We start from the raw sequence: 17,800 nt of genomic DNA, 5'->3' as shown, positions 1-17,800 counted from the left end.
CAGACAGACGGGCATAGCGAAATCGAATCAGAAAGTGATTGTTAATCGAACGGCATACTTATGAATGTACCACAGCAGTGGTGTAGGGTATAAATATCAACGTTTGTTATTTAAAAATTGAGTGCACAGTACAAATGCATCTCCCTGTTACATTTCATTTGGGACCGCCGGGCGTATGGTAGATCTGTCAATTTGTAACACAACAAACATACGCCACTGCTTACTGAATCTGTCCCAACCTTCAAATTAAGGCTAGGTGGAATTTCATATTCTGAAGTAAACATGCATGTGTACATCCGTAGTATGTATGTATATGTATATTCTTACATCAATTCTTTAGGTATCAAAAATTAAAAAAGGTCAATTGATAATATTGCTTTTCATTACCCTCATATGTATGCCGCTGCTGTTTTAAAGTAAAATAACTCTGACAATATAACAGTGTTGCCTCCAAAATATCATGTGTGTGTGTGTGTGTGCGTGTGTTTGCATCTATTTATGTTTGCGTGTTCTTTTACGTTTTGGCGGTAAACGGATAAGTTGGAAAGCATTTTATCGAATCACTTGGCAAATTAAAACAAATGCCGCCATCCAACGAAACCTTGCCAGTGGATAAAGAAGATGACGACAAAGCAGCGTACAATAACAAATGTAAATTATCTATTATAAAGCGGTGGCGGCGCTACTTTTACACAATTAAAAAAAATTTGCAAAATTTTTAATTGATTTAGAGAATAAAGCCAGAGAAAAACTCTATGACAAAATGTGAGCCCACACACACACACACACACACAAACATTTAACTGCCGCAACAAAAAGAAAAAATAATAACAGTGATGACTACGAACAACAACAACAGCAAATTTTGTTTTAAGAAACAAACAAAAATAGACCGTAAAACGGAAGTGATAAACTAAGTATTCAATGTGGCAATAAACAATGGCAACGATAAAGATCTTCAAATTTCCAAAGATACAAATCCCTCGTCGATTATTAGGAATAATTAAAAGTTTTAAGTTTTTTTTGTTTTTTGTTTTTGTCATTATTATTGTTATTGTCCAGCCATCGTAATAAATGACAGATAATGTCAGACATGTGGTTACCAGCTATGCTGTTGTTGTCGTTTTTGCCGCTGATAATTTCAACCTGCAAAACTCTAACGCAACAACACCTTGTATCTGTTTGTGGGGCTTATAAGTAAGGCAAACCGTTAGAAAAGCAAATCGTTGTGTGGATGACAGTAAAGTAAAATGCTTTCTCTCTCAATTAAATGATTTTTAAATTGCTTAATTAACTCTGAAAATATATAAAAATGCAATAAAATGACAACCCCCCAACAACACACACAGGGAGATTGACGGAGAAAGAGAGAGAAAGCGAATAAATTAAATCAAAAATCGTCACTCTTAAGTGAATACAACAAACACTCACAATATTTGAGATAGTCTTTACCCTGAATTCATGCCAAATCGAATTGTATGCCTCGACTTTTGCTTAAATGTACATGTGTTTGTGTGGGTGTCAAATTTGCTCTTGAAACTTTGAATTTTTAATCAGAAAACGGTTACTTTTTTCTATACCCATGTTTATGATGGGAATTTGAATACGAATTAACTTTGAAATATGACAATTGATTTTGCCAACCCTCCACACTCTCTGTCGGGCCAAGCAGAGCTACATACATCGGCATTAAACCTTCGAATGATTGAAAGGCGCTTTGAGTTTACCTTGCTGCATTAGCATCGAGGAAAATCATGTTAAAAACATCTCTGCTGCTATTAAATGTCGCTATAAAGAGATAATTATAAAGATTATAATTATAATTAGACTCTCTTGAAATATTTTCACATTAAACTATGCTCAGTGAAAATTATATTTCTTATACAGTATAGCGGGTTGCCCTCGTAGTACAGTTGGTAACATGCTCGCATTTCCAGTACGGTGGTCGTGGGTTCGATTCCCGCAAGAGGCCTGGAAATTTTATTGCATTGATTTTATGGCTTAAATTATCATTTTTTGATTGGATACACAAATATCACTTGCTCACATATAGTTTTCCCGAATAAAGTATCTGGAAATTTCTGTGATCTTTATTTTTTCTTAATTTGTTTCCTAATTAGAAAAAGAATTGCTTCTTACGAAACAAGTGTGTTCACTATATTCTCGAATATACTAGATATGATAATTGTTTTTCATAAGTTAAATATAATCATGAACTAGATGGCCCGGTGTGTTTCTCTCCATCCTAATGTGTTTGCAGCTCCACTTCGACATGGTTAAAATTTAAAAATAAATTTAATTCCTATTTAACTTTCAAATACCTTTCATTAGAATACCATATTGTCCCGTTTATTATACATGTCCATTTGGGGCATAAATTTGGGGTGGGCGATCCCCCGGGAATTGACCAAAATTTTTATATAAGTTTCGTGTTCTACTCTCAAATAGCTTTTTTGAGTCCCATACTGTCTCGTTCGATGTACATGTCCATTTGGGGCATAATTTTGGGATGGGGCCATCCGCCGGAGAATAGACCCAAAATTTGTATATAAATTTCGTATTCTACTCTCAAGTTTAAATCCCATATTGTCCCAATCGGTCTACATTTTCGTTTGGAGGTGGTTTTTCGTATTCTAGTTCCAATTACCTTTCATTTAATAATCATATTGCCCCAATCGGTAAACTTGTCGTTTTGTGGAGGACGGAACGGTCCCCCGACACTTGGGATCAAATTTTTATAAGAAGTTCGTACTCTCCTCTTGAATACCTTTCATTTGATACTCAATCGGTAAACATGTCCGTTTGTGTGGGTTTTATGGTTGGCCGTCCCCCAGGCCAACCATAAAACCCACCCGGTTATTTGACCCAAAAGTTTTCTATCAATTTTGTGTTTTTGGGTTACCATGCACCAATCCCCAAGATCTGGCGCCTTTGAAAATTGGAGTTAGGGGGAGGATCCGCTCACCTTGCGGATATCATAAAATGGGGACCCTATATTCATCGGGGGGCCATCCTCTACGATCTGAGAAAATTTCATGAAAATCGGTCCAGCCCTGTTTGGGTCTATAGGTCACATACAAACAAACGAACAACAAACATTCAAACAAAGCGCAACACTTTAATTTTTATATAATAGACTAGCTGACCCCGGCCCGCTTCGCTGCGCCTTCATTTACATCAAGCGTAAAATATTATTCTTAGTCGATAAAAAACTTTTACATTTTAATTCTGCAGATTTTTTCTTCGAAATTCTTTTTTCTATAGAATTTTTTTTTAATAATTATTTTTTATCTATTACAAAGATAGGCTCTTAAACTATTTTAAACAATTATTGTTGAGGCTCGTCTCATGGTAGGAAAGTTAAAAATTAATACCGCAAACAACCTCAATTAAATTCCTATATTTTAATTTTCCTTATTCAGTGGACCGATAGGTTGTTATAAACTTTGACCACTCTGCCCTCTCTTTATTCGTGTTTTCGTTTCCATTCAGATCCAATTGCAATAGAGGGCGTCAAAGTAAATGTTATTGGAGTGACTTGACGCCTATGACATTCATCATCATGTGGTAGTTGCCTTTTAATAGCTATGTGACCATCTATTAAATATATTTTCGCCTATGACTCGGAAGGAATCGTCATAATTTTGGGGGTGTGGCGGTAAATCACACAGTATCTCGTTGGGTCTTTATGTTTTGGGGTATGGTGTTCCCCCAGATATATGACAAGAATAAGGATATCAGATTCGCAGCCCAAAACCCCATGTTATCTTTTGAATCCCATATTGTCGTGATAGGTCCATACAGCCATTTTGGTGTGGCGCAGGGTCGTGCGCCTCTCATAGCCATGATCGGCTGATATACCCATTTAGGGGCTTTTTGGCGGTGGGGCCACCCCTAATTACTTGGACTCTATTTTTTATGTCACATTCGTAATCTACTCCCGAATACCAATCATTTGAGACCCATATTGATATGTATGTACAATATGTCTGTTTGGCCGAGTTTTGGAGTTGGGGTGGCCCCTGGGTCACTTGGACCAAATTTTCAATATCATATTCGTATTCTACTCTCCAATACCTTTCATTTGATGCCCTTATTGTCCCGATCGGTCAACTTTGATTTTGGATGGTGTTTTTGAGGTGACGGGGGAGGGTCCGCCCTCTTCCGATATCAATCAATTATACAACCTATTGATTCTTGCAGACAATATTCGTAATCTACTTCCGAATAGCTTTCAGTTGAGTCCCATATTGTCATGATCGTCCAATATGCCTATTGGAAGGGGTACTTGGACCAAACTTTTGATATCAAATTCGTATTCTACTCCCGAATACCTTTCATTTGAGTCCCATATTGTCCCGATCGGGCTACTTTTTTTAGATGTTACTTTTTTTGGTAAGAGGGAGGGTCCGCCCCCTTCCGATATCAAAGAATTATATAGCCTATTGTTTCTTCCGGACAAACCTACACAGTCACCATTCATTGGTGACTGTTCTTGCTGAACTCGTGAAGGCCGAACCCACATGGTGTTGAATTTCACGACTACTGACGACCGAGACACTGAAGATACAGTAAAACGAACAAGTTGCTGTTGAGTAAAAACAACTACTGTTCACGGCTTGGGAGTATTTTTATCTCGAATTCATGACCGCAATAGTGAGATATGAGAAATTACTCCTATGAAAGCGTTTCGCTGTCATTTTCAACAGATGAACCTATCAAACAAATCGTTCACAAACTGTTTATTTTCGTACGTTGCCTTCGTACTACGAAAGCAGACGACAGAAAAAATACTTTATCTGTAGCAAAACGTTCCGAATACATTCATTGTCCAACTCAATGAAAGATAATTCAATCTTTCTTTTTGCTGAAGGGCACTTTTTTCGCATTCACTCATCTCGTTGTTTTGTTACCTTTTTGAGTCAGTTCTCAATTATCTCATACAAGGTTGTATTTTTAAACGAAGAGTTCAGTTCTTGAAATGCTCTATGATTGTTGGTGTGTTTTGAAAGCAGAAATGAATGGTCTCGCGCTGGCCTTTGGTAGGCACCTACTTATAAATACCTGCTGTGGATTCAGCTCAAACGAAACTGCATTCTACCCGTATAGGGCGACAAATTTTGTATTTAAGTAAATTATCCTCTGTTTCTTGTGTCTTGAGATAAACTCAGAGTGCCACTCATTGTCGTATGTCCCGAAAGCCCTACGTTCATTCTTTATACAGTAAGATAAATCTCCTTTGGTTCCAGCCCATTTAACTGGAAGAGCTCAAACCCTTTGAGTAGCAATAAAATTAGTAACTTTTTGTCAAAAACAATGTAGTTTTTAGTATTCTGGGGGCTACAAATTTTCTGGGGGGATTTTTTCCCACCTCCTAAGCTTTTGCATGGAACTGAAAATGGAAGCCAAATATGAGATATTATTTTGAGATAAACATTCAACAGCGATATAATTATCTCACATTTCGGTGAGTTGCTTTTATATATTGGGCATGGACTCATTTGTCCAAAAATCTTCTATTATCGGATGTATTAACTTCGCACTCGCCACTGTATCAGCTACCAGGTTTAATTGGTGGCTCCTTGTTCCTCAATTTAATTTAATATTCAAAGGATGTATTGGAAATTACATCTAAAGTACGATTAAATTGTGGCAATATGAAATAATTGAGGCCCTGTTAATATTGTTTTAATATTAGAACGTTGTTCGTCAATCCGTAATCGCAATGAAAATTTCTCCCATTGGTAAAAAAACAGAATTTTAATACTTTGATAACTGTTTTCCTAGCAAAATGAATGCATATTGCTTTCTATTTCAAATGATTGCAAATGCTTAACTATGCTTAAATTGAAAGTCTTCTTGTCCTGGCTCCAAAGTGCCAAATATGCCAATTGATTATTCCAACGATCTTTGTAGAACGTGCACTTCCTACTGCGGCAGAAACCCGTGACAAATTGCTGTACATTGAACCTTGAAATAATTGCGCACGTTTCATTTATCGAACTTCATTATCATCGAGAGAAATCATGTTCAATACATATATGCTACGATTAGATAGTAGCTACAAAGAATATATTAGACCCCCTTAAAATATTTCATCATTAAGAACGTTGTTAATCCTTCATTCTATAATCGCAATGGAATTTCAATATTTTGGTTATTATTTTCCTAAAATAAAATATATTTATATACAGTTTCCTTCGCATGTGGTTTAAATTTTGCAACGCACAGGCTGTAACTCTGAGCTCTCGTTATCATGAGAAATTCAGCTGGGGCCTACCGGGAGCGTTCACAGGTTACGGATAGTAGAAAGCTTTACACGTGGTAGCTGCAACCGAAGTCGCGGACAATTAGCGGTATCGAGTGGAGAGTCCCAGTGAGAGACCGGACGGCCCCGACTCTTGCTCAAATAATGAGAGTCTGTGATACTTGTCGAATTATTGCCGCCTTTAAATAACCAGTGGCCATCATGTTCCTGCGGCAATCGTAGAAACGAGCTTGACGATGATCGCTCCCTACACATGGAGATGTGGCTACTACGACGACGACTATTGTCACAACCAGACAGATGAATGTACAAAGAAAAAAAATATTTTAGATGTACATGTTTATAATGTTTCAAAATTAGAAATTCATCATAGTTATGAAAAATATTATTGGAATCTATTTTCTTCATCCATTTTTTCCAAAATATTTCATTTTTATTCCTTGACTTTAAATGGTACTCCCTTCATTAAGCACAATCTTAGCATTTGTTTATGTTTAAATGCTGAAAACTTGTGTTTTTGAAAGATAGTTAATTTTTCGTATATTATTAAAAGAAAACGAGTCATTTAATCAAAACAACTATGGTGTGAGCGTGTTATAAGGCGTTTAGGTCAAAGCTAATTTGGGTAAGCGACTCGTTTTGCCATTATAATGCACTGAAAACGACTCGTTTTGTCTTTGCAAATTGCGAGGGCAAAACGACTCGTTTCCCGTAAAAACGAGCCATTCAAGGTATGTAAACTAAAGTAAATGCCTAAATAATGTTCAAGGCGTATTTATAAGGTGACCGCATCGGCGAATTGCTACAATAAAGCATCTTTTATGGGAACTCGATATGTCAAAACCTGTAATCGAATAAAATTCGATTCGCCGCAACATTTCAAACGTTCGCAAATTTGTTTCAACCAATCAGAATAAGATATTATTTAATTTTGTCATCTAATAAAAATAAAACAAAAATTGAAATATGTATGTCTGCAATTGCCATCAGCTCCCAAAGGCTTAACCCGTTGACATCTCCAATATACAATAACATAACATGCAGATGTACCCCAAACGGCTTCATATCACCAGGAAAGGGTAGAGGTAAAGCCGATACCTGCAACGCAGACAACACTAGTTGTATGAATAAATGAATCGTACATGAATCGCGGGTAGTCAAGAAATTCCTTGAAGCGCAGGATAAGTAGGTAATTGTCAGGAGTTTTGAAGAGCAGAGGGCGAAAGTTGATGTAATCGAGGATGGCATTATCTTGGTGGGTGGCCGATGTCCTTATACTACCACAGACATGTTTCTAGGTGCATATATGATGCTGTCTATATTGGAGATGGCTAATGGACTAGGTATAAAACCCAGAAAGACTGAGCAGGTACTAAGAGTGTTGCTTTTTATATTTCGGGATTGGACAACCCTTGTGTTGCAATCTCCCAACTGAGATCTCTATCGTTAAACTTGACATTTTTGATGTTATAAGTGCTCAAAACGTTTTGACATACGAACGCCATTTGTGTAGTTTGCAGTAACTCAAAAGATTCATCTCGCTTAAAAAAATGGAATTAAATGGTGATCATGTTCATGCAATTATTTTTTACAACTTTCGACGTGGATTAACTCAACAACAGTGCATCGATGAACTTTATTCAATTTTTGGCGATGAAGCTCCATCATAGACGAGCTTTCTAAACTTTTGCAACAAACCGTTAAACTCCGTTTACACTGCTCTTTAAATCCGGATTTAATCGCTCGATCATCATCTCAGGTTTTTAGAATACTGACATTCCGAACTTATGTTCAATTTTTAGTGGATAATTTAAGCCTTTTCCGTTACCATTGGGCCATTCTTTAATTTTTTTTCTTTTTGATTTATATTTATTTTGTTTTTTATTTAAATATAATCGTAAAGTGTACTTATAATTCCGGATGATAGAGATAATCAGGGATAATCGAAGATGTGGATAAAATTCGAAAATATCTTTTCTATCAAGGATAATAGAGATTCCCGAATAATCAATTCCCAGATAATCGAGGTCTTACTGTAGTTTATTTTCCTTCAAAGCAAGCAGCTCTGCCGAAAATTAAAAAAAAATCTAATTTCCAGAAAAAAGAAGAGTGATAAAAGAAAACAAGTAAAAGCGTGCTAAGTTCGGCCGATCCGAATCTTGGAAACCCACCACCATGGATTCTGCTAAAAATGTATACAAACTAAATTTAGTTGAAGGGCATAATTTTATTCTACATACCAAACTCCTGTCAAACCAGCAAAATTGAAGCTTCTAATTAAAGCCGAATGATAATGATAATCAAGAGATCGGTTGATATAGGAGCTATATCAAATTATAGAACGATTTGGACCGAATGTGGCACAGTTGTTGAAAATTTAAAAAACAGAACACCGCATGCAAAATTTCAACCAAATCGGACAAAAATCGCGACTTGTAAGGGCTCAAGAAGTCAAATCGGGGATCGGTTTATATGGGAGCAATATCAGGTTATAGACCGATTTGGACCTTACTTGGCACAGTTGTTAGAAGTCATAAGAGAACACTATGTGCAAAATGTAGGCCAAATCCGATGATAATTGTGGCATCCAGGGGCTCAATAAGTCAACACGGGAAATCGGTTTATATGGGAGCTGTACCAGGTTATAGACCGATTTGGGCCGTACTTGACACAGTTGTTGGAGGTCATAACAGAATGCTATGTGCAAAATCGAATGAAAATCGCGGCTTTCAGGGGCTCAAGAAGTCAAGTTGTGAGATCGGTAGCTATGTCAGGTTACACACCGATTTGAACCGTACTTGACGCAGTTGTTAGAAGTCATTAGAGAATACTATGTGCAAAGTGTAGGTCAAATCGGATGGAAATTGTGGCTTCCAGGGGCTCAAGAAGTCAAATCTGGAGTTCTATTTATATGGGAGCTATACCAGGTTATAGACCGATTTGGACCCTACATGACGCAGATGTTGGAAGTCATAACAGAATACTACATGCAAAATCGGACAAAACTTGCGGCTTCTAGTGGCTCAAGAAGTCAAATCGGTAGATCGGTTTATATGGGAGGATCCAGAATATATATACCTTATGAGATCGCAGATCAATATTTCCAGGTGTTTAAAAACGAAATGACTAGATTAGTATACCCCCATCCTATGGTGGTGGGTATAAAAAGATACACATATTGGAAGCTACGACTGCCGAAACCCTATATATGCGCATTAAGCCATAGTGCCCTTCACGGAAAAGGAAATAATGCATATTTAGAAAGTGCAAACGACGCACACTGCAGGCATTGATAGCAGAATTCTGCTTGCGGCATGTTCTTAGATAATTCTCATTTTTCTATAGTCACAAGCGACACCAACCGGTCTATGTGCGAGGTTCAAATTCTTTATCTATATATAATATATTTATGATACAATAGAAACATACACACTGAGTAAAGTTTGCGCTTCATTTAAGGCATTGTAAGTTAATATGGGATGTTTTCAGTAAGAATATATAGTGAATCAAATCTTAAATAATGACAAGATAATGTGTGAAGGAGGATAGTATGGCAGGATGGCGGATGGTACGAAATATTTTGTTATTCTATATATGATTCCTCTCTTTTCAGACATAAATTGCACACAGCCTGCTATAGATGATTTCCCCCGGGATTTATTCACAGAAGCCCAAAGACAATCGGGTGCTGTTGTACTTCATGTTATAGCCAGTTTATATTTATTTGTAGCCTTAGCTGTAGTATGTGATGAATATTTTGTGCCCGCCGTGGAAAAGATATGTGCCGGTAAGCATCACCTCTAATCGCTATCTTTTTAAATGTGTGATTTTAATTGCATGATATATATTTTCAGCCTTAAACATGTCGAATGACGTAGCGGGTGCCACATTTATGGCTGCCGCCACATCAGCTCCAGAACTTTTTGTAAATGTGATAGGTACATTTATTACCGAGGGTGACATCGGCGTTGGTACCATTGTTGGGTCTGCCGTTTTTAATATTTTGGCGGTGGCGGCATGTTGTGGCATAGGAGCTGGAATGGTTGGTTCTTACAACATACACCCATGTGGGGCTTCCATTATTTTGACACTTTTTTTTTGCAGACGATACCATTGGATTGGTGGCCGCTTACAAGGGATAGCATAGCTTATGGCTTTACTGTGGCTGTTTTGATTTGTGTCATGCACGACGAACGTGTGGAATGGTACGAGGCCCTGATTTTGGTCTCCTTGTATGCTGTCTACTTGGCTGTTATGTATTTTGATAAAACCTTTCAAAAGTGTGCCAAAGGTGAGTTTGTAGCATTGTAATAACTTGGAGAGATTGTTACCTTGTAATCAACCAAAAACCCACAGGAGGTGTTAAACAAGCCCGTTCGCGCAGCCGCTCCTCAAATTGTAGCATACAAACTAAGAACAGTAATGACAAAGAACCAGGTTTATACAAAATTTTCTTTTCCTTTTGCTTACCTCTTCTTGTGTTTCGTTGTTGTGTCTCTGTCTTGTCTGCATTGTTTCTGCAAGTGCTAATGAGAAACGCAATGTCTTTTAATATACTCTTAAATCACTAATTTTTTTTTATCTTTTTTCCACGAAACTGTTCTAAAACATTTTTCAGCTTGTCTCATTCACCTTCTCATCCTAAAATATTTACAGGCAACATATAAAATATTTTCTATTGCACTACTCAGTTTAATTGTGTATTGTTATTGTCAAAATGTACTTCTCCTCACTTAAGCACTATTTCGATATACATTCCTACCTATCGTTTGGATACCAAATGCAGATTTAATGAGTTTCGCGTCTATGAATGTATGTAAAATATAAAAACACACTTTATTCTGTAACGAAAATAACATTTCTTTCTATTTAAAGATGAAATCTTCACATCACAATTTTAAGAAAAATGCCAACTGTATTATATTCGCAGTCTAAGTCCAAGTTACATGAACTAACAAGTCACTTTTCTTAAACCGTTCCATAAGACATGCATTCCATAAGGATAGCATTTAAAAATGTTAAGCTCTTTTCAAAAATTTTAATCCCTTTCCACATTCTAAAATATCTATTTATTTGCCCAATTTCTTAATTTAGAGCCATAGAGGTCTTTTGTTGTTGTTGTTGTTGTAATCACATTTGCATGTGGAGGTGGCGATCCTCGTCAAGCTCTTATAAGCGGGCAGGCTAGTTCCAGTCTATACGACCGATCGCCGCAGGAACATGATGGCCATTGATTATTTAAAGGCACCAAAAACTCGCCTTGACGTTTCGAGTATCATAGGCATTCAGTATTTAAGAAAGAGCCGGTGCCACCCGACCTCTCACTGAAGCTCTCCACTCGATACCGCTCTGATTGTCCTCGACTGCAGTTGCAGATACTCTCTATGGAGCATTCCACTATCCGCAACCGGTGGATGCGCCAGGTAGCTTCCAGCTAAGCTTCTCGTGACAACGAAGAACATAACACAGATTGGAGCTCAAAGTTCTAACCTGTGTGATGCTCATAGTTATACCGTATCGGGTGCCCTTTTTATACCCTACTCCATCCAGAAGGAAGAGAGATAGACCACAGACACAGATTGGAGCTCAAAGTTCCAGCATGTGTGATGCTCATAGTTATACCGTATCGGGAGCCCTTTTTATACCCTACTCCACCCACAAAGAAGAGAGATAGACCTATTGATAAGTATACCGATCGACTCAGAATCACTTTCTGATTCGATTTAACTATGTCCGTCTGTCCATGTTAATTTGTTTACAAAGTACAGGTCGCAAGACGAAATTGGAAAAAATCGGTTCGGATTTAGATATAGCTCTCATATATATGTTCGGCCGATTTGCAGTAATAATGCAATAAAATGGTCATTTATTTACCGATTCTCTCTAAAGTTTGCTCGATTTCGGTTCAGATTTAGATATAGCTCTCATATATATGTTCGTCCGTTTTGCAGTAATATTGCAATAAAATTGTTCTTTGTTAACTGATTCACTCGAAATTGGGTAGGAAGGATTTTCTCTTGACTCCCGACATTACTTGTGTATTTCATGGAAATCGGTTCAGATTTAAATATAGCTTTCATATATATATCGTCCGATTTTAACATCTGGAGTCACGGCAAGCGCATTTATTGACCCATCTTGCCAGCAATTTGCTAAACGCTTTGCTCGACGGCTGCCACAGTATCTGGGAAGTTTGCTCGAAATCGGTTCAGATTTAGGTATAGCTCCCATATCTATGTTCGTCCGATTTTGAGAAATATTGCACTAAAGTGCTCATTTTTTACCCGATTCTCTCGAAGTTTGGCAGGAAGCATTTTCTCTTCACTCTCAACATTACAGGTGAATTTCATAGAATTCGGCACAGATTTAGATATAGCTGTCATATATGTATATCGCCCGATTTTCACTTCTAGGGTCACTGCAAGCGCATTTATTGACGAATATTGCCAAAATTTTGCACAACGCTTTCCTCGGCGCCTACCACATTATCGGAGAAGTTTGCTCGAAATCGGTTCAGAATTAGATATTGCTCCCATACATATTTTCGTTAGATTTTGGGTAATTTGCAATAATGTTGTAATTTGTCAACCGTAGTTATTACAGTTTGAACATATTTGCTCGAAATTTGATACGGATTGTTTCATAACTTATCTGAAAACATCCGCAGAGGTCCATCCAAAATGGTTCAGAATTGGATATAGCTCCCACATTGTACTTATAGGGTAGGTGTAGGGTATTATCAGTCGGCACCGCCCGACTTTTGCCCTTCCTTACTGGTTTTAAATTACAATAGTCGTACACATTTACGTTAGACTATATTTATGCACATTTGTGGGTTAGCCGTCCAATTTTTTAATTAGACATGGCTATAACGTGTTTATAAGAACTTTGGACTATATCATATCATATGTGTACGGATTATTCGATGCCTTGATGTTTTAGTTTTTGAATTTATGATAGTCCATTTAGGGCAGCTATGTGATTGCGACTTTGTTCGTTTAGCCAACAAACATAGCCTCTGTATATGCGGTCCACTTTTGATCAACTTACATTTCCTACGACCCATAAGCTCTTGTAAATATTCTCACAAGTTCTATATACTTACAATTTCTCTCTAATCTCTAACTATGTCTGTTCTATTTTATTTGAGTTTTTATGTTTAAATCACTCCTAACTATGATTTTTGTTCTTTTGGACTCCATAGAAATCGTGGAGAATCGTATTTGCCATAATTTGTCCACCATTCAGTTGAATGGTGGCGTCAATAATGAACCGCCCAAGATACCGCCATCAGCTTCACCGCCCATTGCAACCACTTGCATCAGCAACACAATCACCACAACTATCTCAACGGTGTCTACAAATAATTCTGGCAGCTGCACCAAAGCACCACCAGTTGTAATCCCAGAGAGTTTAGATGTTGAGGCAACGCCAGCAACGATTGCAAACGATACATCCTCAACGAATGGCGAAGAGGAAGAAGAGGGATATTCGCTGCTTACATACCCGTGGGGTAAGAGTTGTTTTGCCCAATTTACCTGGATAATAATATGGCCCATACATTTGCTGTTCCGTATTGCCATACCGGATTGTAAAAAGACCAAAAACAATAAAATCTTCCCCTTGACATTTGTGATGTGTATTGTATGGATTGGATCTTTGTCATATGTGGTTGCATGGATGATAACCATAATTGGTAAGTGTATTAAAATTAGACAACATTTTTCCTTTGTTCTTACAGATTGTGTTAAAATTTTGAACCGCAATCACATGGTCTTTAAGCAAATTTATTTTTGTGCCAGCAGCAATCTTTGATGTTCACCCAATTGTTTCTAAAACAAGTAAGGGAAGGCAAAAGTTGGGAGAACCCGACCTCCACCGAAGTCCTTTAAATTCGGTTCAGAATAAGATATAGGCCCCAATTGGATAATAAAATTGGATTTTAGGGCAATAATAGAGAGAGAGAGAGTGACAGAGAAAAAACTTGCGAGCAAAGCAGTAAACGAACGACACAAGCAGCGCGAACCGAACAAAGAAAATTAAAATTGCACCTGTTTAATGTCTTCAATCGGAAAATATGGTCATATGGCAGCTGCATACAAATATGTTCAGATCTGGTACATACTCAGATATTGAGAGGTGTATGCAACTTACGGTAACGACGAAAATATTGTAGGTAGTAAGGATTTATCCAAACTCAGCACAAGTATATACGACTCTTATTATAGGGAGATCGGTATAAATGGTGCTATATCAAGATATAGGCCATCTTTGAACTGAGGCAATAGAGTGATTTCATCATTTATACTTTGCATATTTGAAAATGTATAATTTGATGTTTTGCAAATGGAATAGAAAAATAGCCAACTTTTCGGTGGTGTGTATAGAAACATATACCGCATTTTTGGCTTGTAGACCATTTAGTAGGTATGGGTCGGGTTTGGTAGGATTTTTCTTTAATTTTGGTAGGAAATAGTTTTCTTGAGTAGCAACACTGGTCGTGAGTCGTAAGAAAATCCTTTCTGCGAAATTTCGAGAGAATCGGCTAACAAATGACCAATATATTGCAAATGAGTCCAAATCGGGAGCAATATCCAAATTTGAACCGATTTTTTGCAATTTCAATAGGTTTTGTCTCTTGAGCAAAAAAATGCCGGTGCCAAATTTGAAGATGATTGGATTGGATGAAAAGTGTGCCCCGTACTTTGTTCACAAATTAACATGGACAGACAGACGGACATAGCTTAATCGAATAATAAAGTGATTCTGAGTCAATCGGCATACTTATCAATGAGTCTATCGCTCTTCCTTCTGGGTGTTACAAACAAATGCACTGTAGTTGTGTAGTTTAAATATTAGGCCATCAGCCAGAAATATTGGGTTGCCCAAAAAGTAATTGCGGATTTTTTAAAAGAAAGTAAATGCATTTTTAATAAAACTTAGAATGAACTTTAATCAAATATACTTTTTTTACACTTTTTTTCTAAAGCAAGCTAAAAGTAACAGCTGATAACTGACAGAAGAAAGAATGCAATTACAGAGTCACAAGCTGTGAAAAAATTTGTCAACGCCGACTATATTAAAAATCCGCAATTACTTTTTGAGCAACCCAATATAAAGTAATCTAATATTTATGCAGAGACTTTATTATGTTAGAGTTCTTTATAGCGATGATATTGTACTTAAGTAATTCCATATGGAACAACCAACGGTGAGAGGAGGATGCATGTGATTGCATATTTGAGAAATATGTTCCACGTTGGTTGTAATAAGCGAATTTTAGTTTATGTGTTTAGTTCAGTAATGATATGCCGTTTTTTTAGATGAAAATTTCCAATTATAAATCAAGCCGGACCTTGGGCGATTGAGCCTTAAGTGACTGTGGTCAGTTGAGCTGTGAGATATCATTTATTAGGGCCAATAAAGGAAACTGCTTACTATGGGTAGTGGAACTAATAATAATAATGGATTCATTAGTGAAATTTTTACTATTATTACATATTTACTACCTATGAGTGGCGGCTATGGTGTTTTTGTCCGTTTATTTATACCCTCCACCATAGGATGGGGGTATACTAATTTCGCCATTCTGTTTGTAACTCCTCGAAATATTCGTCTAAGACCCCATAAAGTATATATATTCTTGATCGTCATGGCATTTTAAGTCGAACTAGCCATGTCCGTCCGTCTGTCCGTCAGTCCGTCTGTCTGTCGAAAGCACGCTAACTTTCGAAGGAGTAAAGCTAGCCGCTTGAAATTTTGCACAAATACTTCTTATTAGTGTAGGTCGGTTGGGATTGTAAATCGGCCATATCGGTCCACGTTTTGATATAGCTGCCATATAGTCCGATCTGGGATCTTGATTTCTTGAGCTGCTAGAGGGCACAATTCTTATCCGATTTAGCTGAAATTTTTTACTACGGCTTCTCTTATGACTTTTAACATACGTGTCGAAAATGGCATGAATCGACTTATAGCCTAATGCAGCTCCCCTATAAACCGATCTCCCTATTTTACTTCTTTAGTCCCTAAAGTGCGCAATTCTTACTAGACTTGGCTATAATTTTACACAATGACTTCTACTATAGTCTCCAATATTCGGTTCAATTATGGACCGAAATGAACCATAACTTGATATTGTTCCAATAATAAAGCAATTTTATTCTTTTATCCTTTGTTTGCCTAAAAAGTTATCACGTGGCAAGAGCTCGACAAATGCGATCCATGGTGGAGGGTATATAAGATTCGGCCCGGCCGAACTTAGCACTCTTTTACTTGTTTTTTTATTTTATTATTATTTAGGAGTAGTTCTGGTTTCTTGGCTTCGACTACATGTTTGAATAAATAAAACAAATATAGTTTTAATGGATCTTTAGCTTTAATCGAGAGATTTGTAGAGATGCTTGCAATTATGTGATGGCTCTATATTAGTGACATCATTTGTTATCTTTTTTGTTTGCATTTCAGGCGATACATTAAAGATTCCAGATTCCGTAATGGGTATAACATTTTTAGCGGCCGGTACTAGCGTGCCCGAAGCTGTTTCTAGTGTCATTGTAGCCAAAAGAGGTAATCTTTGTAATTTTCTCAATAAACTTGTCATTCATCTAATATGTGATATTAAATGTTTTCTTTCTAAAAACAGGTCACGGCTCAATGGGTATTTGCAACTCAATCGGTTCCAATACTTTTGACATCCTACTCTGTTTGGGTGTTCCATGGCTCATCAAAGCTGTCTTTTTCCCCATACAACCTGGGCAAAATTATGTTGGCATAAATTCCGCCGGTCTGGAATATTCCGCCATAACCCTGCTATCGACTCTCTTTCTCTTGTATTTGACCTTCTCGTGCAATAAATTCAAATTGGACCGAAAAGTAGGCACTGCTTGCCTGGTGATATATTTGGTATTTCTGGTGTTTGCCTCCTTGATCGAATTGAATGTCTTCTTCCGGGTTAATTTGCCCACATGCGGTAGATCGTGAAAACTCTGAGGCCGCCCAAAACTGAAAGACTTTCAACATCACAGTGGAGTTGAAAACCGTAAATCAATGTCTATATTAATGTCGTTTCGTTAAACTAAGTTATCAAATTTGAATACAATCAGAAGAACACATTTTTGTTTTAAGTCCAAAATTTCTATTGTCTGCAAGAATCCACCAACCAACACAACTGGCAAATAGCGGCAAACCCGGTAATAAATGACGTTTAAAGTCATTGGTCGAAGATTGAGCGCACAAGCATACTTCGCACCCAATACAAACCGAACAAACAACAAAACTTTTCTTTAAGTGTATTTTAAGTATAATTATTATCATAATTGTCCCTCCCTATTTAACTCCTTTTTTCGGTTTTGTTAAAAGTAATTTAGTCTACACTGTCTATATGGTTTATCTTTGCACTCCAATACTACCATCACCATGCATTGCAACTTCATTCAACTTCTAAGCAACTTCATTCATCACTCATTCAATGCGAAAGAAGAAGAAAAGCCCTTACTTGTCCTTCATAGGCAGCTTTGCATTCTATATTTT

The 17,800-nt window shown here is 37.1% G+C and overlaps 1 protein-coding gene and 1 long non-coding RNA gene across 4 annotated transcripts in view; both read left to right on the top strand.

Moving 5' to 3' along the window:
* Positions 1-17,800, top strand: part of LOC106091475 (sodium/potassium/calcium exchanger 3) — a 33,031-nt gene extending 15,231 nt beyond the window's left edge. The window contains exons 2-8 of one of the 3 annotated variants that reach the window (XM_013258008.2): positions 9,882-10,055; positions 10,123-10,310; positions 10,373-10,559; positions 10,625-10,687; positions 13,473-13,964; positions 16,736-16,837; positions 16,914-17,800. In XM_013258008.2, the coding sequence (XP_013113462.1) occupies positions 9,882-10,055; positions 10,123-10,310; positions 10,373-10,559; positions 10,625-10,687; positions 13,473-13,964; positions 16,736-16,837; positions 16,914-17,251 (1,544 nt within the window). In that variant the 3' untranslated portion in view covers positions 17,252-17,800. Of the gene's footprint in view, positions 1-9,881; positions 10,056-10,122; positions 10,311-10,372; positions 10,560-10,624; positions 10,706-13,472; positions 13,965-16,735; positions 16,838-16,913 lie in introns of all 3 variants that reach the window. The other 2 variants (XM_013258007.2, XM_013258009.2) reach the window with 2 other exon arrangements.
* LOC106091479 (uncharacterized) lies at positions 5,657-6,198 on the top strand. Its single transcript, XR_001222004.2, has 2 exons — positions 5,657-5,744; positions 5,855-6,198. It is a non-coding gene; the product is annotated as an uncharacterized LOC106091479 (long non-coding RNA).

The sequence above is a fragment of the Stomoxys calcitrans genome, chromosome 4 (assembly GCF_963082655.1).
Source record: "Stomoxys calcitrans chromosome 4, idStoCalc2.1, whole genome shotgun sequence".
Lineage (NCBI taxonomy): Eukaryota > Metazoa > Arthropoda > Insecta > Diptera > Muscidae > Stomoxys > Stomoxys calcitrans.
Note: the sequence above shows the minus strand (reverse complement) of the source record. Positions and strands in the feature narration are given on the sequence as shown.